This window comes from Arvicola amphibius, chromosome 14, assembly GCF_903992535.2.
Source record: "Arvicola amphibius chromosome 14, mArvAmp1.2, whole genome shotgun sequence".
Taxonomy (NCBI): Eukaryota; Metazoa; Chordata; class Mammalia; order Rodentia; family Cricetidae; genus Arvicola; species Arvicola amphibius.
Window position 1 is genome coordinate 1,459,375 of NC_052060.1, and position 25,010 is coordinate 1,484,384.

General features: G+C 51.7%; 1 protein-coding gene across 1 annotated transcript; it reads right to left on the reverse strand.

Moving 5' to 3' along the window:
* Positions 1 to 618: 618 nt before the first annotated feature.
* Positions 619 to 20,375, reverse strand: Sema4a (semaphorin 4A). The gene is made up of 15 exons (XM_038311287.1): positions 20,288 to 20,375; positions 19,466 to 19,633; positions 17,781 to 17,941; positions 16,871 to 16,933; positions 16,594 to 16,692; positions 16,283 to 16,388; positions 15,493 to 15,609; positions 15,007 to 15,131; positions 14,717 to 14,889; positions 12,514 to 12,664; positions 5,408 to 5,588; positions 3,014 to 3,132; positions 2,778 to 2,935; positions 2,382 to 2,482; positions 619 to 1,887 (listed from the first exon to the last, which is right to left on the reverse strand). The coding sequence occupies exons 2-15, from the start codon at positions 19,602 to 19,604 to the stop codon at positions 1,295 to 1,297; spliced, it is 2,286 nt and encodes a 761-aa protein (XP_038167215.1). The 5' UTR covers positions 19,605 to 19,633; positions 20,288 to 20,375; the 3' UTR covers positions 619 to 1,294.
* Between the last annotated feature and the right edge of the window lie 4,635 nt (positions 20,376 to 25,010).

The window sequence follows — 25,010 nt, forward strand, 5'->3', positions numbered from 1 at the left end:
GTAGAGTTATGGGGAAAGTTAATGACTTTTTGGTTTTGGTGTTTTTAGATTCTTGTAGCTCAGGTTGGCCTCAGTTTTACTATGTAGCCAAGACTGGTTTTCAGCTGCTGCTGCTGCTTCTCTCGCTTCTGCCTCCTGAGTGCTGAGATCACAGGTGGCTACCCCTATTCACTGCGTGTGTGCACACCTGTAGTTAAGAGGAGGGAGCCAATTAGGTGAGGTGGGGGCCTGCTGGGAATTCCCACTAGAGGACAGAGGGGAAGGCAGCCTCAGATGGGAGGCCAGAGTGTGACTTCCTGGCAGAGGGAGGAAAAGGCAGTGTGGAGGTGTGGGTAGAGCGAGCCTTGTCAGCAGTGCGGAGGGATTGGGCCAGGGTGGGGGTGGGGCAGAGCTGAACCAGAGTCACGACGAGCGATGAGCGTGGGAGTCCCTGGGACAGCAGATGTGGCAGCCAGTGTCTAGCAGGCACAGTTGAGGCTGCTCCACACAGTCCTAGCCCTGCCTGGGGCAGGCTGGGGCTGGTAGGCGGGAGCTGCAGAGCCCACCTGGAAACCTCGACTTCCACACAGGCTACCCTGGTGGGAACTCGGCCAAAACAAAGACAGCACATCATCAGCCTTGCTTAAAGCTTGTATCTTTTTTAATAAAAAATAAATTGTCTGTGACGAGCAGTTTTCTGAATCCCAAAACAAAGGGACGAGGAAGGAGGAATTCAAGGGGTCAGCCACACTAGACAAGAGAACAAGGTTCAGATTACGCCCGCCATTCCAGTCAGGGCAGAGACAGTAACAACCTGTTTAAACTGAAGCAAGAAGGTGATCAGACTTCAGAAAAGACTTCCCAAGCAGTAGGGTGTGATTGGTACAGGGAAGCACAGGGGCCAGCTCTCAAAGAATCTTGGCGACCCCAGGAGAAGGGAGGGCTGGTGTTTCAAAGCAGCAGCTGCTTCCAGAGTGGCAGCTTCCAGGATAAAGTTTGCAGGAACAACCCAGCTTGCTCAGATGCTTGGGTGTGTCACCCTAGACAGCCACAGCTTCAGGGTCTCCTGAAGCTCTTGGGGTTGGTTGGTCAAGACTGAAGACTCCTGTCTGGCTCTTCCTGTCCTGGCATGGGTACAGGTGTGGAGACAGTCCATGTGCTTACAGAAGAGAGTCCCCTAGGGGAGGCCCTACTGGGTGCTGCAGGTGACACGCAACAGCAGGAAAGCCTTTCACCCTAGTCAGGGTGGCACTGTGCCAGACTCAGGCACCAGACCAGGGGCTCTCCCTGCTCAGCTCCCATCTGTACCCTCCTTTTAAGCCACTTCAGTGCCTAGATGGTTGTTGTCAGCATCGACGTCACTGGCAGAGGTCCTATAGTCCTTGGAGGGCTGGAGATGCCGTTCCCTGCTCAATGGGGCCTTTTCCCTGGGGGGTAGTGTCCCACAGCCCTGAACCTTGCCCCGAGCCCGTAGTGCTCCCAGTGGAGAAGCCAGGAGGAGGGTGAGTACTCCTAGGAGCACTATGGCCAGGAGGACGGTGACGATGAGAAAATGGGGCCAGTAGGACCGCTGGGCAGCCGTGGACGCTCCGCCACCAACCCTAGTCAGTGGGACTTCCACACGTTCCCGGGGAACACCGGCTAGTTCAGGATCCAGGGCCAGGGACTGGTCCTGGCTGTCTACCCAGTAGGAGACTACAGGGTATGAGTAGCCATTCTCAGTGGCCACACACTGGTAGAGGCCCCCAACACCATCCTGAGGCAGCAGCAAGAGGGAGCCATTGTAAATGGTAGAAGAGGCTTCTGGGATCGTGGCTCTGCCGTGACTCCAGTAGTAAGATGCCAGGGCTGACAGGCGAGGGCAGGGCAGCTCCAGGATGGAGTTGGGGACAGCCAGGACTTCTTTAACTGGAGGGCAGCAAAGAATGACACATTCAGGGGGAGGGAGGAAGGAGGAAGGGAGAGATAGCCTTACTTGCATCTGGCCCCACGCTGTAGCCCAGGCTGGCCTTGAACTCTTGGCAATCCTGATGTCTAGGATCACTGGTATGAGCCACCATACCCGGCTGTCTTCTGATTCCATTTCAACTCCCAAACTCAAGGCTCACCCCTTCTAGCTAGACTCCAAACTAAACCCTCCTTTCCTCCTCCCTAGTCTTTCTCCCAGCTAACGTCTAACCAGGTCCAACCCTTAGTTTCTGAAATCATCCATGATCTGGTCTGTGCATGGCCCAGCATGGTGTGGGTGGCTATAGGCAAGCCTCCAGTATTCCTAATTCCAATGCAGACACCAAACCCACAACCACCTCAACCTAGATCCTAGTACAGCTCCAGCTCAGAATTCCTCCTATCCACAGTCAGGTTCCAGTCCATCCCTGGAGCCTCCCCCAGCCCACACTCACTAAGTTGAGGGGGGCTCTGACGCCTGGGGCTCCTGGCCATGGGGCCTCGAGCACACGCCCACGCCGGGTTGCCTTGTTCCATGTCCTGTTTCCAGGTGCTCCTGAGAAGGAAGGCGAGCAAACACAGCCTGAGAAGGAAGGTGAGCCAACAGACAGAAGTGGGAGCAGAAGGGGGAGGGAGGATAAAGGGAAGAAGGGCTAGGACCACCAGGTGAAGGAAACAAGGGCACCTTCAACACCGCCCTGCAAAAGGCCACCTTCTAGAACTGGATTCAGCGGCATGGAACCTGGGAGTGAATGTGTTGGTGCCCCTTGAGGGGAAGGAATAGTGGCAGAAACTGTGTAAGGAAAGCCCTGGCAGATTGTCGCCAGCCCCCATGCAGGACCAACACTCACGGGGTAGAGCCAGACAGAAGGCTGCAGATCCCTGACTCAGGGTCCCAGGCGCAGTGAGGATCCCTGGCAAGGACACAGTCCACACAGCTCTCATAGACTCTGCAATTGGCCCGAGGAACTTTCCAGATGCCTCCTGAGAAGCCTGAGAATACGGCACCCTGGAAGAGAAGGGACAGGGTCAGGAGCCCCAGCTCATTCCCACAGAAAGACCATATTCTGTTCGGGTCTCTTCTCACTTGGGTGGGGGCCAGCTGCAGGTTTTGAACAGGCTCGGGCTCAGGGCTCAGCTGGATCTCCTCCACAAGATAAGCGCTGCTGTTCTCAGGTACCACAGCCTTGTGCAGGGATCCTGTGGCTGGGGGGACAAAGAGAACGTGGAGCTTCCCGCATGGCCTCACACACTTGCCCAACAGGCCAGGCACTCGAGACCCTCTGTGGTCCAGGGACCAAGAGGTTTGTGTGTGTGTGTGCATGTGTGTGTGTGTGTGATATGTATGCACCTGCCAGGTGTGCTTGCACACATGCACATGGAGGACAGACGTCAAAGTCAACTATCTGACTCACTCTACTGGATTTGCTGAGACAGGGTCTCTCAGGGAACTTGGAACCAGTCTGGACTGGCTGCCTAGTAAACCGGCACCAGGAATCCACCCATCTGCCCACCCTCTACCCCGAGTGCTGGATTTATAGGTACTCTGCAGCACCCAGCACTTCCATGGGTGCTGAGCCTGAGTTCCGGTCTTCACAACTGAGCCTCTTTCTTTCTTTTTCTAGTATGGGGTAAGCGAAGGCTTAAATTCAGGGCCTCTCGTGTTGATAAGTGTTCTCCCCTTGAGCTGCGTTCCCAGCCCTCTTTTTGCTTTTTGAGACAGAGTCTTACTCTGTAGCCCAGAGTAATCCTCCTGCCTCAGCCTCTCAAGTAACTATGATAACAGAAGCCCTGCTTCTGACTACCCTTTTAATGGTTGCAGCTTCCCAGCACCCAGAAATCCGAGGCAGGAGAATTATGAGTTCCAGGCCAGCTTGGACTATAGACTGAGACCCTGTCTCAAACACAACAACAACAACAACATCATAATCAACAACAACAAAAAGGACAAGGCATGGTGGTCCATGCTTTTAATTCCAGCATTTGGGAAGCAGAGGCAGAAAGATCTTTATAAAGTTCTGGGCCAGCCTGGTCTACATAGTGAGTGTCAGGCCAGTCAAGGGTTATATGGTGAGACTCTGTCTCAAAAATGAAATAAAATATCAGGTGGTGGTGGTGCACACCTTTAGTCAAGAGGCAGAGGCAGGCGGATCTCTGTGAGCTCGAGACCAGTCCGGTCTACAGAGCAAGTTCCAGGACAACCAGAACTGTTATACAGAGAAATCCTGTTTCAAAAAACTGAAAGAGAGAGAGAGAGAGAGAGAGAGAGAGAGAGAGAGAGAGAGAGAGACAGAGACAGAGACAGAGAGACAGAGACAGACAGAGACAGAGATGCACCAAGTTGTCATCTCCCCTGAGTGTTAGAATGAGACCCGTCACTAAGAAGGCAGACTCCCCTAGCGGGACCCCCTTCACTCTGCTCTACCTGATTTTCAAACCTTGTAGCTAAAGCTCCAGGCAGTGTTCCCATTCAGAACAGTTATGGTCTGTCTCTACCCACTCCACAGCATGGGAATCCTTGTTTGTCTTTCCTGGGGTACGCTCAGCAAAGCTGTAGCAGAGACGTGCCTTCTAGCTCAGCCTGGAGAGTGAGTGAAGCCAGTGGCTTTATTGCAGTAAAGCACCGTGCCCTCAACTTCTAACAATCTAGCCACATCCCCTAACCGACCGTCCGTCTCTTTCCAGAACCAGTGTTAGAGCCAGCCCTCTCTCCTGAGCCCACCCTAGTTCTTGGCTCCTGACCCTGGTTCTCCTGTCTCCTAGAAGACACAGAAACTTTCAGACACCAGCTCCCTTATCTCCAGCCCAGCCACCTGCCAAGTGTCTCTTCTCTTGCCATCTTTGGGTCATCCTCTCCACTGGATTCTTTTAGTCTTTTCTGTCTATTCAAAAATGATAGGGCTAAAAACATATCCCAGCTGGTAGAGTGCTTGCCTGTAGCACATAAAGCCCTGCGTTAGATCCGCATACCACATAAAACCAGACTTTTGAGGCATGGTGGGATATACCTGTGATCCCAGCACTTGGGAGGTAGAGGCGGGTGGATCAGTTCAAGGTCAGCTTTAGCTATACAGTTAAGTTTGAGACCAGCAAGGGCTACATACTCTCAAAAGCAAACAACCAAACAAATATATAAAATAAGGGCCTGGCTCCTCCCTTCTCCAGGGCACCCATGATGGTCCTTTCAGTCCATGCAACCCACTCTACCTGCTCATCCCTCCACCCCTGCTATGGTTTCTCCCAGAAGGCAGGCAACTCTTCTAAGACCAGAGGAGGTGCAGTGTGTATTTTCCAGCAGCCTGAGAGTTCAGGAAGGCTAGAGACTGGATGGCCCGGCTACTCCGCTGAGTCTCCAGAGTCCAGCAGGGAGTTTGCACCCCAAACACCCGCTAAATGAATGAACTCAGAGGCTTTCCTGCCTCGGCCTGGATACAGCCCCTGCTCTGCTTATCCCAGGTATATTCTGGACCCCTATACTCACATGTGCCCAGGTACATGACCACATGGCTGCTCCCATCCAGACCCTGAGCTCGTTCCACAGCAAGCTGTGTGTACTCCACACCAGACTTCACCAGCAGGGGCCTTGCTACCACATGCTCATCCATCAGGAAATGGTCCTTCATAAAGGTCAAAGCTTTGTCCGAGGACGGGCCTGTGGAGCACTAGAGGAGGAAGGAAGCAGATGTGTCAACTGGCATGATCGCTTCAGCACAAACATGGCTGCACTCCCCCCTCCCCCCCCCCCCCCCCCCCCCCCCCCCCGCCACTCTCTCCTTTGCCCTTTCCTCTGGACACTCCTCAGTTCCAGGTGAGGTTAAAACTCAGACCCAGGGCCGGGCGGTGGTGGCGCACGCCTTTAATCCCAGCACTCGGGAGGCAGAGGCAGGCGGATCTCTGTGAGTTCGAGACCAGCCTGGTCTACAAGAGCTAGCTCCAGGACAGGTTCTAAAGCTGCAGAGAAACCCTGTCTCGAAAAAACCAAAAAAAAAAAAAAAACAAAAAACAAAACAAAAAAAAAAACTCAGACCCAGGGGCTGGAGAGATGGCTCAGCGGTTAAAAGCATTGCCTGCTCTTCCAAAGGTCCTGAGTTCAATTCCCAGCAACCACATGGTGGCTCACAACCATCTGTAATGAGGTCTGGTGCCCTCTTCTGGCCTTCAGGCATACAGACAGAATATTGTATACATAATAAATAAATACATAAATATTAAATAAAACTCAGACCCAGTACCCCCAGGCTCTCTGTCGGGCTGAAATGCACTAATAACGAAGGCAGGGCGGCAGGCCCTGAGCACTGTGTTAGCTGTTCCCACAGCCCTGCTCTTCGGTGCCTGCATCCTCAGGCAAGCACGCCGTGCTGTGGTCCCAGGCATGGCACCCAGCACAAGTGCTGAGTCAGTGACTGGCAGAGAAGGGTGGTGTGGCAGTTTTGTATGAACTTGCTTCGTGACTGGGGGGAGTTCCTCCTCCACTCTGAGCCCCCCTTTTCTCACTCATGCTCGAGGGTGTTGGACTGGCTGTTCCTGGAGGCCCTGTCAACTGGAGAGCATATTTGCTGAAGAGAATTTTCCTTCCTATCCAAAAATATCATCCTGAAGCCACTGTCACCTGAAAGCCGCGGAGTGCAGTTACTACGGGGTGCAGCAGCAGAAGAGACTTCACCCCTTTGAGCCACAAACTCCTCACCTGTAAAGTGAGGTGACCACATCTAGACAACAACATCTCTATCTTGCTTTTAAGCCAGCAAAGGATACATGTACCTATTCTTGCCTTCTGCTATGGAGATTTTTTAAAAATATTTTTAAATATTGCATTTTATTCCTTTTTTTTTTTTTTTTTTTTTTTTTTGGTTTTTCGAGACAGGGTTTCTCTGTAGCTTTGGAGTCTGTCCTGGAACTAGCTCTTGTAGACCAGGCTGGTCTCGAACTCACAGAGATCCACCTGCCTCTGCCTCCCGAGTGCTGCCAGTAAGCACTCTTCACCACTGAGCCACCTCTCCAGACTCTCTCTCACGCTTTCTAAAATTCCAGACATGATGTGGCTGCAAAGCCCAGGCTGGTGTTGAACTCTCAATCTGTCTCAGTCTCCTGAGTGCTGAGATTACAGGTGTAAACCATCGCATTTTATGTAAGTAAGTGCACATAGCCAAGGAACACCAGATTCATAGGTAAACTACAACAAAGAGAAACTAAACCACACAGGAAAATAACACAAGACGAAGCCAGGTGTGGTGACTCACCTCTCTCTCTCTCTCTTTCTCTCTCTCTCTCTCTCTCTCTCACACACACACACACACCACACACACACACACACACACACACACACACACACAAGCGAGGTGTGCTAATACATGCCTTTTCCCCAAAAAGGGAAAGATAGAGATTGTGACTTTGAGGCCAGCCTGGTCTACACAACAAGTTCCAGGCCAGCCAGGGCAACATAACAGAGACCCTGGGTCCAAACTTCCCTACCACCCCACAATATTTTTATTTACATTTAACTTTATGTAAAAGGATGTTTTTTTCTATATGTTCATCTGTGTACTCTGTGCATGCCCAGGAAGGAAGGCCAGAAGAGGGTGTTGGATCCTCTAGAGCTGAAGTTACAGAAGGTTGGGAGCCACCGTGTGAGTACTGGTCATCAGACCCAAGTCCTTTGGAAGAGCAGCCAGTGCTTTGTACCACTAAGACATCTTTCCAGGCCCCATTTCTTTAACTAGAGAGAGAAAGAGGTGTAGAGAGGGAAGAGGGAAAGGAAAAGCAGAAATACCTAAGAGGAAACAAAAACAACTCAAAAAGAAGAAAATGTCACAGAAAATCTCATTCCTAGGCAGAGAGGGAGGATGCTATCTCATTCCTGAAATGAGAGGAGCCCTTACCTCAGGTGAGAACAGGCAGGTGCCTCATATCGCAATGGAGGGGCGGGCAGCAACACTCACCTGCAAATCCAAGCCGACTCTGACCAAGTCTCTAATCTCACTGACCTGGCAAACCTGAAAACCCAGCACTCAGGAAGTGAAGCAAGAGGGTCAGAGGTTAAGGTCATCCTTAGCTGAAGTGAGAGTCCAAGGACAGCTTGAGCTACCTGAGACCCAGTCTCAACGCACACACACATTCATTCACACACTCACATCTTACACACACACAACTAGATAAACTACATCACAGAAACATCACTATAGGATGTAGACTAGACAACTCTATAAGACAAGTTAACAGCAAGACAAAGGGAGTGGGGCAGGAGAGATGGCTCAGGATAGAGAATGCTTGTGCTGAACTCCATCTCCAGGGGATCTGACCTCTTTTGACCTCTGTGGGCTCCTGCACAAATGTGACATACACAGAAACACACACATAGACATACACATAAACAAAAATAAATAACCTAGCTATAAAAATAAATCTTAAAAAGAAAATAAAGTATAAATGATAAGAGACTTTAAAAAACAATCTATCTGGATGGTGGTGGCACATGCCTTTAATCCCAACACTTTGGAAGCAGATGCAGGCATATCTCTGTGAGTTCAAGGCCAGCCTGGTCTACAGAGTGAGTTCCAGGACAGCCAGGGCAACACAGAAAACCCTTGTCTCGAAAAACCAATTTGTAGATCTTATTTGGATCTTGAGTCAAGTAAACAAACCACATTTTTTAAATTTTGGGGGCTGGGTAGCCAGATGGGGCAGAGGCAATCAGATCTCAGAGTTCAAGCAAGCCTGGTTTACAGAGTTCCAAGACAGCCAGGGCTACACAGAGAAACCCTGTCTGAAAAAGGGGGGGGGGGGAGGGGAGAGGCCGGGAAGATGACTTAATCAATAAATACGCAAGCTTAAGAATGTGAGCTTGTATTTAAAGGGCTGGGAGGCAGAGATAAGACCATAGATAGCAGTGGTGTGCTGGCCAGTTAGTCTAGCCAACCAGTCATCTCCACATCAGTGAGAGAATTTGTCTCAAAAATTGAAGTGGAGGATTACTGAATAAAACATTAAACATCAAAAAAAAAAAAAAAGAAAAGAAAAAAAGAAAAAGAAAAAGAAAAGAATGTGAGTTTGGGTCCCCAGCAGCCCCTTAAAAGCCAGGTGCAGTGTGCGCCTGTAATTCCAGTGCTGGCTAGGGTTTGATGGACAGCCAATCCAACCAATCAATGATCTCCAGGTTCAGTGAGAGTTCAGTCTCAAAAACAAAACAAAACAAAACAAAAGAAACCAAGATGGAAGGCTGGACATAGTAGTCCTAGCATATGGAAAGCAAAAGCGGACAGATCTCTGTGAGTTCGAGGCCAACCTGGTCTACAAAGTAAGTTCCAGGAAAGTTGGGTTGTTACACAGAGAAACCTTTTCTTGAAAAACCGAAAAGAAAGAGAAAAGTAAAAAAGAAAGATAGTGGAACAATTGAGGAAGAAACAGATCATCAACCTCTGGCCTATATCATGCATGCACACACACATGCATGCACGCACACACATAGATATGTGCATACAGACACACACCAAAACCCCTTTATGTTATCTGTGACATGACTAGACTATTAGAAGTCTAATAGTGTGAGTGGTGGCACATGTCTGTCACCCCTACTCTTGAAACCCAGAGGAAAGAGAATTGCAATTTTGAAGCCAGGCTGAGTTGCATAGCAAAATCTATTTCAAAAAATTAAATTAAAATAAGGGAGCTGGAGAGATGGCTCAGTGTAAAGAGTATGAACCGCTCTTGCAGAGGACCTGAGCTCAGTCCCCAGCCCCCACAGAGTGGCTCACAGCATCTGTAACTCCAGGTCCAGGGGATCCAGTGCCCATGCCTGGACTCCTCAGGCAGCCTCTGAAACTGGAAGCGAGACCCCCAATTAAACGTTTTCTTTCTTAAGCTGCTTCCTTGGCATGGTGTTTCCTCACAGCAATAGAACAGTGACTGAGATGAGGAACACAAGAATGTTTCTTAGAACTGAAGAAATGAATAGCAGTTCCTGGCTAAAGTGGTCCACGGGGTGACCATGCGAGCAGCAGGGACTGGCAGGTGGCGCAGCAGGTAAAGGTGCCAATGCCAAGCCTGAGGAGGATGGCCTGTGCTCTCTCCCTAACGGAAGGATGGAAGTGACGCCTGTAAACTGACCTCTGGCCCCTCACACAGAACAAGCAAACAACCAAACAAATACATAACTTAAACATTATAGGTCCAGTGAGACAAAATAAGTTACATCCAAAGGGTTCTGTGCCCAAACAGCTTAGGACATTTACAAAGCAGCTCCAGAAGTTACAGGTAACAGAGTGAGCCTTGCCTGGTGGTGGTGGCAGCGGCGCACACCTCTAATCCCAGCACTCAGGAGGCAGAGGCAGGCGGATCTGAGTTCGAGGTCAGCCTGGTCTATAGAGCAAGTTCCAGGACAGCCAGGGCTACAAAGAGAAACCCTGTCTTGAAAAACAAACAAACTAGAAGCAGAGTGAGTCTTTGAAAGTTTGCAAGAAATAGTTCCAGTTCCAAAGTTACATATTTCTAACCAAACCGTTAACCATGAGAGTGGAACAAATGTGGTTTTCAGCATCCAACATCTCCAAAATTTCAGCTCCTGTATGTTTATTTTGTCAGAGTCTATAGAGGATGACGGCTACTAAAATGAGGTAGTTAGGGTAGAGGGTGGGGACAGCTCTGTTAGGAGAATGTCTGCCTAGCATGCAGGAAGCTTTGGGTCACAGGGACCGGTCCTGACGGTGCCTGTTTACACGCCCAGTACTAAGATGGAGACAGGAGACCAGAAATTCAAGGTTATCTCCAACTACATAGAGTTCAAAGCCAGCCTGAGTCACAAAACTTCTGTCTCAAAAGAAAGAAGAGGGGGGAAGAAAGCCATGGTGGCACAGCCTTTAATCTCAGTACTTGGGAGGCATAGGCAGGGGATCTCTACGAGTTGGAGACCAGCCTGGACTACAGAGAGAGTTCCAGGACAGCTAAAGCTGTTCTGCTATTACATCACAGAAACCCTGCCTCAAAAAACAAACGAGGGAGAGGGAGAAACAGAAAAGGAGGATGCAGCCCTGGTATGAATGCAAGAAACAGAAAATTGGTCACTGGAGAGTGACCAGGGACTCTCCAGGAAGAGGAGGAAGTCAGCAATCTCAGCTGCAGCCAATAGGCTTTCATGGAGAGTGGAATTATTTTTAAAGAGCCAACAGCTTGACTTGAGGTCAGGAAAAGGTTGAAATGAATCTAAGGACTTAGAAAAAAACAGCAAAAAAGATTAGGATAACTACTAACCCCGGGAAAACAAAAAAGTAAATGAAGAGGAAAAGGAATTGTGGCTTACTACCTGGCTCAGCTGTGGATATATTAATATATATTATTAATCTTGCCAAAATTACTATGATGGGAGCTGGTGAGTTGGCTCAGGAGGTAAAGCTGACAATGGCAGAAGGAAATAAACTCCCTAAAATTGTCCCCTAATCTTTAAACATATGCCATGCACACATGCACCCACACACGCATTCACAGACAATATCATACGCTACGGCACACATGCACCCACACATGCATTCACAGACAATATCATACACCATGACACACACACATGCACCCACACACGCATTCACAGACAACATCATACGCCACGGCACAGTTGCACCCACATGCATTGACAGACAACAAATAAATAATTTCAAAAGCTACAGACAAACCCTGTCTTGAAAAAAAAATTAAAAAAAATTACTAGGGGTGGTGGGTGTGAGTGTGACAGTGTTAGAGCACCTGCCGGGCGTATGCGAGGCCCTGGGTTTGATTCTCATTTTCTACAGCTCACACAGAGGTTAGGACTAGGGCATTGGAAAGGAAGGGACTGGAAAGCTGATTTGCAGAGTTTGCTAATTTCCAAGATGCACACAGCCTTTAAAATGATTTCAAGCTACCAATGCTGTGACATGGAGCAGGGAGGAAGTGGAAGGGGCAGGGGCGGGGCACTCCCGTAACCCTGGCACTTGGTGTTGAGGTGGGAGGTGAGTCTGAGGCCAGCCTGGGATGGGACTGGAGGTTCAGCACCAGTCGGTAGATTTCCTTGATTTTGTATTTGTTTACCCATTCTGTCATCTTTGGGATAGAATCCTGCTGTGTAGCCTGAGTTTGCCTTGAGTTTGCACTGATCGCCCTGCCTCTGCGTCCACTGGAGTACAGAGACTACAGGCATACACCAAACATTCAGCCTATCTGACTCTTGAATATGCAAACACAGAATCCAGAGTTTAAAAAAGTTACAGGATAATATGCAGGTGAAAAGCCGGACATGGTAGCACATGCCCGACATCTAGGCAAATTGGGAGGTGGAGGTAGGGTAATCAGGAGTCCAAGGCCAGCCTGGGTTATGTGAGACCCAATCTGAAAACAACAAAGTGAGGGCAAAGCTCCTAGGACTGTGCTTAGTGCCCAGCCCATGTGCTCTTAATTCCTCGGCGATATAGCCAGGCATCTGTGTTCACTTAGCACTGGAAAGAGGTGGCCCCGGCGACCATTCTGGATGTAAGGTGGTATCGGACATCTGCGGCACATGGGCTGGTGTGTGGGCATTTTTCACATGTATTCCGGGAGACTCTGGGACAGGTAGGCGGTACTCACGCTGCCTGGCCTCGGGTTGGCCTCCGGGCCCCTGTAAGTGGTCCATCGGGAAGTTTCCTTGTTCAGCTCCTTGAACTTCCCTTTAAAAACACGCTCGATGTCGGTGAGAGAGAAGGCACAGACAGCCGAGCTCCTGGTCCCACCAACCTGCCTGAAGATAGCGGGAGCCGAGAGAGCACTCAGTGCGGGTTCCTCCACTTAACAAACCCTACCCCTCCAGCCCCGGAGAGCTCAGTGGATCCCAGCAGGCCCAGAGGGTAGGAGACAGGCCAAGCGCGAAGGTTCTATTCCCTTGCTGATGATAAGCCCCATAGGGTTCCCTGGCTCTGCATTGAGGCCTGGCTAGAAGCCCATCACAGGATCTGAAACATGACTGTTCCTAATGAGGATTAATTGGGGCACAGCCCCTGGGGTGGCCCCTGCCTGTCTTGCCCAGGCTGTGTCCACAGGATGAGTGGTAGAACCGGCTTCAGGCTGGATTCACACGTAGCCTTCTTTGGTCCCTGGATTCTTGGTCCTCAGAGAATGAGCCACAGCTTTGCTAGTTCTGAACTGTGCTGAACCGGAGGCCTCTCACTCTGTAACACACTAGGCTCTCAGCTCTGCACCTCACTTCACCAGACCCTGCACACCAGAAACCTTTGCTTCCCGGCACATTGTTGGCAGGTGCCTAAATATGGTGACCATGGCTGTGGTTTGGCAAATCAGTTAAACCTTTCTTGTTTCTGTGAACAAGGCCTTCCTGGTTTTTCAGTCATAGCAGCCTCCCTTTGGGCCCTGGCCACTAAGAAGTTGGAGAAAAATTTGTGGCTAGTATGGCCATAGGATTTGTGCTACACAGATCTTCTCCCTACCTGCGGGAGATTTCCTTTTATTTCCACTTCCTTACCTAACTGATGGGGTTTTTGTTTGGTTGTTCATTTTTTTTTTTTTTTTGAGACATTCTCCAGTAGTCAAGGCTGTCCTCACTGTGCACCTGAGAACGACCTTGAATGTCTGTCTGATCTTCTCAAGAGCCTTTTCTTCCCCCACGTCTCTTGTCCCACTACCTGTAGGTCCGGGGATCAGGGCTTTGTTGGGGATTATTATTTTAAGGCATGTTGCTTTTGTTTATGCTGCATTTGTTTAACTCTGTGAAGTTGTGATTCTTTTTTTTGTTGTTGTTTTGTTTTTTGTTTTTCGAGACAGGGTTTCTCTGCAGCTTTAGAGCCTGTCCTGGAACTAGCTCTTGTAGACAAGGCTGGTCTCGAACTCACAGAGATCCGCCTGCCTCTGCCTCCCGAGTGCTGGGATTAAAGGCGTGCGCCACCACCACCCGGCTGAAGTTGTGAGTCTTTGCCCCTCTAAAACACCTGAGGATCTAATTAAGAGCTGAATGGCCATTAGCAAGGAAGGAGCAAGGTTAGGCGGGGCTGGCAGGCAGAGAGGATAAATGAGAGAACTGAGGAGCAGGAGGAGCTAGGAGAGAACAAGGAAAGACGTCAGGGCCCAGCCACCCAGCCAGCCATGGAGTAAGAGTGAAAGTAAATACACAGAAGTAAGAAAAGGAAAGAGCCCAGAAGCAAAAGTTAGACAGGATGACGTAAAGTTAAGAAAAGCTGGCAAGAAACAAGCCAAGCCAAGGCTGGGCGTTCCTAAGAATAAGCCTCCATGTGCGATTTACTTGGGAGCTGGGTGGCGGCCCCCACCCAAAAAAGAGCCAAAAGAGTAAACCATCAAACTACAGGTCTTTGTACATGCTAGGCAAGCCTTCTACCAGCTGAGCCGCACCGCAGTCCTTGCTTATTTGGGAGGCATCAGTCCGTGAGCTCCTGGACCTCCTCTCTCACCACCCAGTCTAGCCTTTTCACGATGTTTTGCTGGAGACAAGCTCTCTCCGTGTAGACTGGCCTCCAATTCCCTTATCCTCTTGCCTCTACCTTCCAAGTGCTGAGATTACATGCATGCACCACCACGCTGTGTATATTGCTGAGTTTTAGTGTCTGCCTTCTGTAAACTTTCATCCTTTTTGGAAGTAGGCAAAGTAAAGCTAGTCTCTGTGCTTGTTTCTCCTGAGGCATAAAAGACAGCAGGATCCCTGCAGCTGAACACCTTTGGAAGGCTCAAAGCTTTCCTGTGTAAAGTGCAGAGTATAAAGTAGACTTTCTCCAGGCCCCGCCTCCCTCGTATTCCAGAGCCCCCTTTGCCCTGCCCTGCTGCTCACCACTGAGAGGTAAAGACTGCATAGATGCGGGAAACGGAGGAAGAATTGGCGGGCAGCAGGACCGCGTGGCGGATGATGTTGAATGGCAGCTGGCCTGACTGGGTGCAGAGCAGCTGGGCCTTCAGGAAGGTGGTCCACTTCTTCTGCAACAGCTTTTCACCACCCACGTCGTTCTAGGGGGAACCAATGGAGTCACAGGGGTGGTCTTTTCATGCATGGACCTGCACCCGCCTCTCCCCACTCCTATTGGCTCCCTGGCAGCCAGCCCTCCACCAGACCAAGGGGCAGACCTTGCAGACTCGAGCCACCCTAGATATGTACAGCTCCTCAAAGAAGTCAAACTCGCTGGCTGTCTCCTCGAAGAAGAAATAGACGACCTGGGTAGATGGGATGGCTGCCACGAAGGAGGCATCCTCTGTGGGGGCAGGACAGAGAGGCTTAGGGGACTGAACATCAGGATGCTCAGGTCCCCTGGTGACACATAGGTGGGCTCTGAGGCCAGGACAGAGAGCGCCTCCCATTCCACTGCTGAGACATATGTGCTCTTTCTTTTAGAGATGTTATCTCACTATAGCTTTGGCTGGCCGCCCTTCAGGGTCCACCTGCTGCTGCCTCTGCCTCCCAAATGTTGGAATTAAAGTCGTGCATCACCCCAGTCAGCTGTATGTACTTCTTTGATTATTTTTTCCAAAGAGAGCTGAGTGAATCAAAGCAAATCACAGACCCAGGGGCAGGAAGGGGTCCCAAGCTCATGCTGACTGGAGTCAGGGCCTTACGGTGCAGCCAGCGGAGGAAGATGTCAGTCTTGAGAACAGGCTGGGAGCCCAGTGTCCGCATCAGGATGGGCTCACTGCCCAGGAAGTTGTTCATGGTGCCCGAGTAGAGCATCCCGTCTAGAACCAGGGAGAGCAAGGAGAAGCAGGTGTACGGGAGGCTGCCTGCCCTCTTCAGACATGCCTTCCTCCTATCCTGTACCGTCTTGCAGAACCCCGAAGCCCAGCTCATATTGTCTCCACACACACAGCAGGCCACCCTTCGATGGCTCTAGCCACAGTGGCCTGTGGAGCCTTTTTCTGGTCCTTCCTTAAACACTAATCCCAGAAAATGACTGTCTTGTGCTCCCACACCCTGGGTCCCTGCCTATCTTTTAAGTCTGCTCAAAAGACAAAGGCCATGTCCTGTAGGAAGCCAGGGTGGGAAGTCTGAGATGCTTTGTGTCCACGCAGAGACACATAACTTCCTTGTATCCCCTCAGTACCTGGCTCAATGTGGAGAGCGTCAGGAGAGGCCTTTGCCTGTGTACAGATAAACAAGCAGCTGAACCTCAGGGCTCACCTGGAGACAACCAGGCCTGTTATCTCCCCACATGGATTTTCTTGCACCCCTTTGGGGACGGTTTCAGGAGGGGCTAATGGCTGGATTTTCTGGCCATCCCTCTGATCTTGCCCTCTGAAGCCCCTGGTTCCCTCTGTCCCTTTCTTTGGACAACTGGCGTGCCTTGCTTTTCTCAGAGTGACTTAGAAAAGGCAAGTTTTAGCCTGGTCTGGGAAGCCTGGTGGTACTCACCGACCAAGACAGCCGTGTGCTTGTGAGCCGGGTCAAAGGGGCTTTGGCCCTTCCCGTCCATGACCTTGTCCTTTAGGATGGGCAACAGGTAGGAATCTTGGAGTTCCTAGAGGGGGGAAGAGGCTGGGAGCCCGGAATGCCAGGGTCGCACATCTCATAGATGAGGAGCACAAGGCACAGAGAGGGACATTGGTCTGGGGCCAGGAATCTTATGAGGGTCCTCAGGGACCTGAGATTCCCAAAGCTATAGGGCGGGGTGGGTGTGAGAGAGGAGCTAGGAGCCTGTGAACAAGCCGGCTCAGAGAACTCACAATGAAGGCACAAGCAGGGCTGAAGGCAAAGGTCCCACAGGCATAGAGGTGAGTGGCGTTGAAAGAGACCAGGACGCGGATGAAGTTGAAACACTGTGTCTAGGGGAAGCAGAGAAACCAAGTTGCCTAGCCTCTCACCCTAAACTCCCTCCTGGGGGGTCTTACAAGCTGTTCCCCTATGCCCAGGGGTCACCCGCATACGCAGAGGTTGCCCATGATGGCCTCAGGTCCAGGCTTCTGTAACCAGAGGTCCAGCCTGGGCACAGGCTGCACTCACCTCACTGCTCTTCTTCTTAAAGGCACAGTCATTCTTTTTTCTCTCACTGGCTGGCCAGGGTATCTAAAGTGGAGAGTTACGAGGAGCAGATGAAAGGAAATGAGGTCTTTGGTTTTTCTATAAGCCACCATCCCCTCTCCAGCTCTGGTGTAAAAACACTAGTAAGGTAGGTAGTGGTGTTCTGTCTGATAGGCAGTCACAACACCACTTGGATTGGAACTGTAGCTTCCATAGTATCAGGACATGGCTCTATGGCAGAACCGGACAGATTAGAGTTCAAATCTAGACTCTGCAACCAACCGACTATACACTCTGGCTCAGGTCACAGGCTGTTGGCGGTTGCAGTTAGATCGCATGCATAAGTGCCTGGCATACACAGCAGTGGTTATAACCCACACGTTTCCTGGGGCAAACTGCCGGCTCCTGAGCCACCCATCAGAGATGCCACATAGGGGTACAGATATGAAACGCAGGTCCTTCCGCACTCCAGACAAGGTGCTCGGCCCCAGAACTACATTCCTAGCCCAGGACTCTGCAGTTCTAATCCATACGCCATATGTGCAGACACCAGGAAAAATCCACGCCACAGGCCTTCCTCCCCTCCCTCTTTCCCACGTCTTGCTATCATTGGGATGAAGATAACTCAAGACTCAAGGATTTCTCTAGTAGGTAGGGGCACATCAAATTATCTGAGTCACTGATTTGAGTCAATGTTTTTCTCTTTTGCCAGTGATTTTCATATCAGCCATTTCAGCAGCTGATGTTACTCAATCGGTATTCAGGGCTAAGCGGTGAGACCACAGTGGCATTTCCATCCTGTCACTGCTGAGTCAGAGAGTGGCAGGTGGCTCTTCACAGCAAGCAGAGCTGTCCTTACTTCCCATCAGACCCTGGTCTCCAGCCTCCTCACCATACTCCTCAGCTGGGGGATTCCTGGGCTCTGGATATTCAGGGCCAGGATGGCCTCCCGAGCTCCCACATAGAGAGTGTTGCCATCTGCGCTCAGGAGCAGCGTGTCAAAGTCTCGGAGGCCTTTCTGGTGGAAGAAGCTGAGGGCCCTGTGCCCATCTCCTGTTGGGGGGCAGTGATAAGGAGAGGATGAGGAGGAACTGTGAACAGCAGCTGATTCCTGAGGAAAAGGTGGGGGAGAGGCGGCAGGCCTCAGTAGCTGGGCCAGCTCTTATGCCCACAGCCCCCTTTTCCCTGAACCTCCGACAGCAGACACCTGTGCCTTGTGTGTTGAGTCTCCGGAAGAGAGGGGTGCTGAGGACATGGTGGGGCTGGGGGTAGTGGGGAAGCCTGCGCAAGACACAGACAGGAAATGAAGTGAAGTAAAACAATGCCATTCTCAGGCCTGGCGGGGCTGCAGTGAGGCAAGCTGGGGGACACAGGAAAGGGTTCTCAGCCACAAGCAGCAGAGGTGACTGTTGTCTGCTTCAAGATGTGTCATAGTTATGGACCCCTGCCACCTCCACTTCCCCTGTTCCCTTCTCTTGCTCTAATCTCCCACCACCAGCAATTCCGTGATGAGAAAGGCCTCATCCTCTCCCTCTTGAGCCCAGCAGTGTGGGCATGCCTCAATGCCACTGGGACAGGCTAAGTATGTTGGTTATTAGGTCCCGTTCACTGCCTAGTGTGGTAGCATGTGTGCCCTTGCACGTGTGTGAGTGTGTGAGCTCCCGCTGAACTGGCACATCAGCCAGGAGGAGTGAGCACTTTAGACCCCCTCCCCCACTTGCACATTTGGTTAGATGCCCACAGCCTGTTTCTTGCCATGTTGGTATCAAGGAATCTTAGGACCAGGAGGAGTCAGAAGACCACGTGGGAAAGGTACTCATGAGCTGCCCTGCCCTGAACTCTGTGCTCTCCTCATCCTGAGGCCTCACCCGCTTCCCCTTGAAGCCCAGTCTTGCTTGTGTCTGCATTCCCATCCACCTAGGGATATCCCTCTTTCCACCAACACTTCATCTCCGTTGCCATTCTGCCCAGAAGGCTGCTAAGCTGTGAACAAAACTGCCTAATTCCTACCCGGATGGTACATGGAGTGTGTGTGTGTGTGTGTGTGTGTGTGTGTGTGTAACACTTCCTTTGGGGTATTTCCTAGAATAAGAGGGTTCAGAAGCCCCACAACCCCAGCAGGAAATCACTGAGGCTGGGTGTCACTCTCCAGCTCACCCCCAGATGAGCTGGCACCTTCTCATGGTGCCCATCCTATGGACACAACCTGGCCTTGTGTGATCTCTGCGGTTGGCTTGGAATAACCAGTTCCATAGACAATCTAGCATGGGCTTTAGCTTTGGGACACCTGGAGCTGTGAAAGCAGTCAGGAATTTAAGGTGTCTTGCTTGGTGACAGGACACTTGAGGAGAGGAAGAAAAATCACTGGCTTAGCAGAAGAAAGGTAACAGCAGCCATGCCTTCCCTTCCTGATCAATTTGTGCCTCAAGTGGTCTTCCCTTCTCCCAGGCCCTCCACTACTCCCTGGTATCTCTGTTTCTCGTTCCATTGCCCTCCCTCTGACAGCCCCTTCCCCTTTCTTGACCCCTGCATCTTTATTACACTAACATCCATACCTCCCAGTTACCAGGCACTTACCTGCATGATATTTGACTCTGGGCATGGGCCCCTGCCCACCAGTCCCAGTAGCAGGTGGCAGTGACAGCAGCAGGAGCAGTTGGAAGAAAAAACCACCCAGGAGACTCCAGGGGTCCTGGCCCGGGGATGGTAGGGCCATGGTCAGACAGAGACTGTCACCAGATGGCTCTGGGGAAACAGGCACTTTCTGGGTGAGCAGTGCTTACCACACCCTTCCTGAGGGCCAATAGGAGAGCTCCAGGGGGTAGAAGTTCCTCTCTGGAAGGGCCCTCAGAGTCTCGCTTCCATTCCACTCACAGCCTCAATGCTGCCTCCTCCTCCCCTCTAGATAGGGGTCCTGGAGTGGCCCATGCTGTGCCTCTGGTCTCCTCCTATTAAAATCCCACCTCTCTTTTCTTACCCAGGAGTACCTTTCCACTCTTGCCCCTTAGCATCTCCTGCCCCCATGGTCCAGAGCCCTGATCATTCCTGTATGAAAAGGGAAGGTCCCCAGGCTGGCCTGTCATTCAGCTGTGGCTACACCTTTTGCCTGCTACTCATTCCAATCCAGGCAGGCAGCCCACTCTTTCCCTAGCCCCCAGGGTCTCTACTTGTGCTTAATTGGGCCTATCTAGCCTTCTTCTTCGGGGGCAGGGGCATGCCAGTTTATCTGCCAGCTTGGCCATCTGCATTTCCTGGGAGTGGCCTGGGCAGGAGTCCCTGGCAGGCTCCCAAACTCTACAGCCCCCTTGTCTCTGTGCCTCTGCTGTCTGGCTCCCTGGAGCTCGGCATCACCCTCCCCCATAACCACTGAAAGCAAGCTGCCCACCTCATCCCACATACCCTTGAGCCAGTCACACTGAGAAGTCCCGAGTTCAAACCCTGAAGCATCCAAGGCAAAGGAGGGGGCTCAGGCAGATAAAGAAGGCTCAGCCGGGCTGGAATGGGAGCGCGGCCCTCCAGGCACCCATCCTGCGGGAGCCGCTGTGGGTTCCAGGCCAGGGAAACCTGAATTTCTACCTCGGGTTGTGACAGATCCCGGCCTGGGCGGAAGTTGACGGATGGTGGATCAGGGCGGGGAGACTGGAGGAGGGGAGGCTGCCAGGCTCGGCAGGAGAGGAGACACACCTCCTCCCTCAGCTTAGTCTATCCAGAAATTAAGCTTCTCCTAGGCCATTTCAGTGATGCCCCTGTCTATCACTTTCGCTCTAGACAGCCTGAGCTGCGGTCTCCTCTTGCTCAACACAGCTCAGTGTGACACCCGTCTTTCATATTCCTCTTTTTCACTGACCCTGGAGTGGGGTTCCCCCCCCTCCGCTGCCACCTACTGAGAAATAGCTGTAGGGGCCAACCTTCGCACCTCCCACATCCTTGAAAGGTAAAACATTTAAAGCCAGGCACGGTGGCGCCCACCTTTAATCCCAGCACTCAGGAAGCAGAGACAGGTGGGTCTCTGTGAGTTCCAGGACAGCCAGGGCTACACAGAGAAACCCTGCATCAGAACAAACAAATAAACAGCAGCAACAACAACGACAAACCCATCTTAGGTTTGTATCTGTGACTTTGCTGAGGACACCCACCGGCAGACCCATCTCCCCACACTTAGGGCAGCATCAGGCCAATGGGAACTTCGAGAATTTCCCATTTGAGCTCACGCCTCATAGGATACACTTTGGCAATGAGGCACCCAGCTGGAATGGTGGCTGGTCTTCTTCCCCAGAGGCTTCAGAGTAGGCCTCGTAACGCAGGGTTAATGAGGCACCAAGGGTTCCGAGGCCAATAAAGAGTGGTTGGGCTCCTGCCCACTCACCCAGGTCAGCTGACTTCAGGTTGATGGGCACAATGACCTGGCCTGCTCTGTATCCAGTAAGTACTCCATCTCCATCCTAAACACATTTCTTACTGCCAGGATGGTCCTCCCTGAAGGACAACCTCTACCATTCCAGTTACAGCTCCAGGTAGAAGCATTCCTTGGAGAGAGCTTCTCCTTCTGCTCCCATCCTCTGCCATAGCTCAGGAGCTGGGCTCACACAGACCACTCGTGAGGACTAGTTCTGTCAAAACTTACTAAGACTCCCCCAAACCCTGATGCTGATTGTCAGGACTGTGCCAATCTCTCTGCTCTCCTGACATTGTCTTCTGAGTCTCCTTGACCTCTAGCTCAGGCTTGGGAAGCCACCACCCCAGGGCCTCTCTTTGGGAACAGACGGGCCTATCTGGGTCACAGGGAGGAGCCGTGATGGGGGAGCCAGAGAAGCGGCTCCAGTGCTCGTCCTATCTCTGATCCCCACAAGACCCAGTGCCCTCCTGCTCACACTGGACAGGGTGAGGCGTTGCGTGGGGCGTGCTTTCACAGGTCGGGGATGCTGTTGGGGCTGGCTCCCATCTCCTGCCCTAGTGGGATGGAGTAAGCAAGCATCAGGGTGGAGGATCAGGGACTCTGAGATCCCTCCAGTCACTCTGGGATGATTCCTGACTCAGAAGGAACAGAAACCTCCTCTGAGAGAGGCCATCTGATCTCAGCCCAGGTACTTCCTGTCCCGCGGTGCCACCCACTTTCTCCTCACAGGCACAGAACCCCAACAGCACCCTTCACTCTTGAACCTCACAGTTTCAGTCACATAGGGCCGTGTCCTCAGAAGAGGCTGTGCTTAGTAAGCGTAGAGGCTCACTTCGCTGCTGCTGTCTTAAAAGTCCTCAACATTTTCTTTTAAAGGGGACTACATTTTCATTCATGCTGGGCCCCACAAATTATGTATTAGGTTCTGCTCCTAGGAAGCTCCGAGCTGGGAAACCACACACCCTCCCTTGCTACACAAATGAGGAAACCAAGGCCAGTGACCGGAAGCATCTGAGCCAGGGCTGGCGTCAGGCAGCAGGCGGTCTATAGAGGGAAACACAATCTTCACTGCCCCATTCCTGTTCCCCCAATTCAATTCTCCATAAGGCCTGGAGCTCAGTCCGGGGAATCCCCAGGAGTGTGTCAGCCCCCGGAAATAGCAGCATTAAACTTAAGCTCCCCCATCAAATTCCAGTCCCCCCAAGTCCTCCCACAACCCCTAGACTGTAAAGGAGAGTAGCTCCTTCCCGTGGGACTTGATCAACAAGAGTAATGGATGCAGGAGTGAGAAGGGAGGGAATCTGGAGGGTTGATTCCTCACCCTACCCCTGCCCTGCACTGAGAGAAACCACCCCAGGCTTCACCAGTGACTGACAGGTCCAGTTTTCCCAGCCTCCTTTTCTTCCTAGCCTTAGGGGCAGCCTTCAGGAGAGCAGGGTCTTGGGATATCCTTTTCCTGCTTCCCTTCCAACCCATGGCTCTGACCTTCTCTTATGATTATAGTCAGTCAAATCAACTTACATGGATTGAGTGCCCTCTCTCTCTCTCTCTCTCTCTCTCTCTCTCTCTCTCTCTCTCTCTCTCTCTCTGTGTGTGTGTGTGTGTGTGTGTGTGTGTGTGCTTGTGAGCGTGTGAAGGCACTAAGGATGTCCCCAGTCCGTGTCCCCATCAGCACCCCCCCACCTCTTCTGTCCCTGCAGGTCTCCAGCATTCTTACCACCCACCCCACTCCATCTGTCTGACCCCTTACCCAGCGCCTCTTGGGTTTCCCTCTCCCAGTCTGGCTAGTGCTGGAAGCTGCATTGAGCAATACACACAATGGTCTGACTTCTCTGTTTTCCCCTCCTCAGGGCAGAGTCAGCGCCAGACAATGGCCCGCCCCTCTGTTCCGCACTGTCTGTCGGCTCTCCCGCTTCTTACCTGGAGCTGGGGATGCCTTTGAGCTTCCCTCCCCCTGGAATGCCAGGCGGCTTGCTTTCCGGTCTCCCAGTGCCTCCTTCCCGCCACCCTCCCGCCACCCTCCCACCCCCATCCCCAACCCCATCCCACCTCACTGGTCCTTAGTCACCATGGCGACCGCATCTCTAAGTGGGAGGGACTAGAATCTCCCCATATTCTTCCTCCTCCTCTCCTGTCCCGCTGTGCCCCACTCTTGTGGCTCCTGGATTCTCATATGTGTAGGCAGGAGTCCAGATGTGGCCATGGGCGGCATCCTCTAACCCCCAGGGTCCTTACTCTGCTTCTTTGTCCACCCTCAGCCAGCACCAGTGTGCAGGTATTGGGCTCAGGAGACCACTGAGGCAATCCCCTTCATGGCCAGTTTCTCGTCATCTCCAGCTTTCCGAAGTACTGTGAATGCATCAGGAAGATGCATCTGGATGCTAGCCAGTCACCGACAACTAGAGTTTACCAACGAAGATGTATACAAAGACATATATGGATGCAGGGGGTCTCCACCAAGATGCTTAAGAAACGATCTTCATTGATACCCTGACCTCTGAGGGAGGGGCTACTCTTCTCAGGTCCAAGTACTGTACTCCCTTCCTGAGCCACCTTACAGCCTTACAAAGGAAATGGTGTCTCCAGAAGTCATCAGCTAACACCTCCTGAGACCCAAGGTCTGTGTTGTAAGAGGTGGATAGGAGGCAGACCAGAAAGAACTCCCCAAAAGTCTAACAGTAAATGGGAACAAAAGATTAGACACAGCACTCCTTTGGACTCTTTCTCATTTGGAAAACAGCAAAAGCAAGCAGAGAAGCTTTAGAAGACGCCCTGCTCCTAAGTAACCCTGTCATCAGAAGTCCTGTCTCCGCAGAACCTCAACTTCTTCAACAAAGGGAGGAACTAGGAAAGACCCTGCCGGTTGGCTTTCTAGGAGCTCAGGACTGCCCACTGGGCACCATGGGCCTAGGAAGCAGGGTCTTTGGGTGCCAGCCTGGCCGTCTATAACTTGCTATGTGATCCCAGATTGACCCTTGCCCTCTCATGCTCACATAAAGAAAAGAAGGGCTCTTCGGGCCACCTGCAAGCAGCCTGGCTCTGCCGCAAACTTCAGAGTGTTTTTAGGAAAAGGGAAGTGAGTGCCCTGGAGGGGCCATGCAGGGCAGGAGGCTTTATAAGCCAGTGCTGGCGCCCTTGTGGGTCTAGGTTGAGATGGGTTAAACATTTCCTTTCAGGGTAGTACTGCCAAGGAGGAGATGCCGTGTGCTGAGGGTAGAAGTGGACTCAGCAGGGTCACTCACGTTTTTCCTGTCTCGAACCTCCACTGTCACCGTCCCTGCCATCTACATGGGGCCTGTGTTCTCGGGCTCCAGGTACTCGCCCCAGGCACTTGAAGAAATGGAGTCAGGGTGGGAAGAAGAGGTTGAGGCACAGAAGGACCCATCCCTATCGAGGTCTTTGACTCTGCTGCCACCACCTTTGCTCTGAGGGAGCTGAGCCCAGTCTCTGTGGCAGGATTGGAAGGGACTGCCTCCCATAGCGACCCAAGAGAAAGGGTGTCTACAGGTCTCCTCAGCTCCACGGTGTCCCATTCCTCCCCACCTTACCCTGGAGCTAAGCTTCCAAACAAGAGAACAAGGAATTTAGTTCCTGTGTGACTGTGGTTGGAGAGGGAACCAAAGGACTGGTTGGACACCTGGCTCTCTTGTTGACAAGGAAAGGGAAAGCCATTGCCTCTGCTGCTATGAATGCAGTTCCCTCTGATTCTTTAGCCTCGGTTTTCCT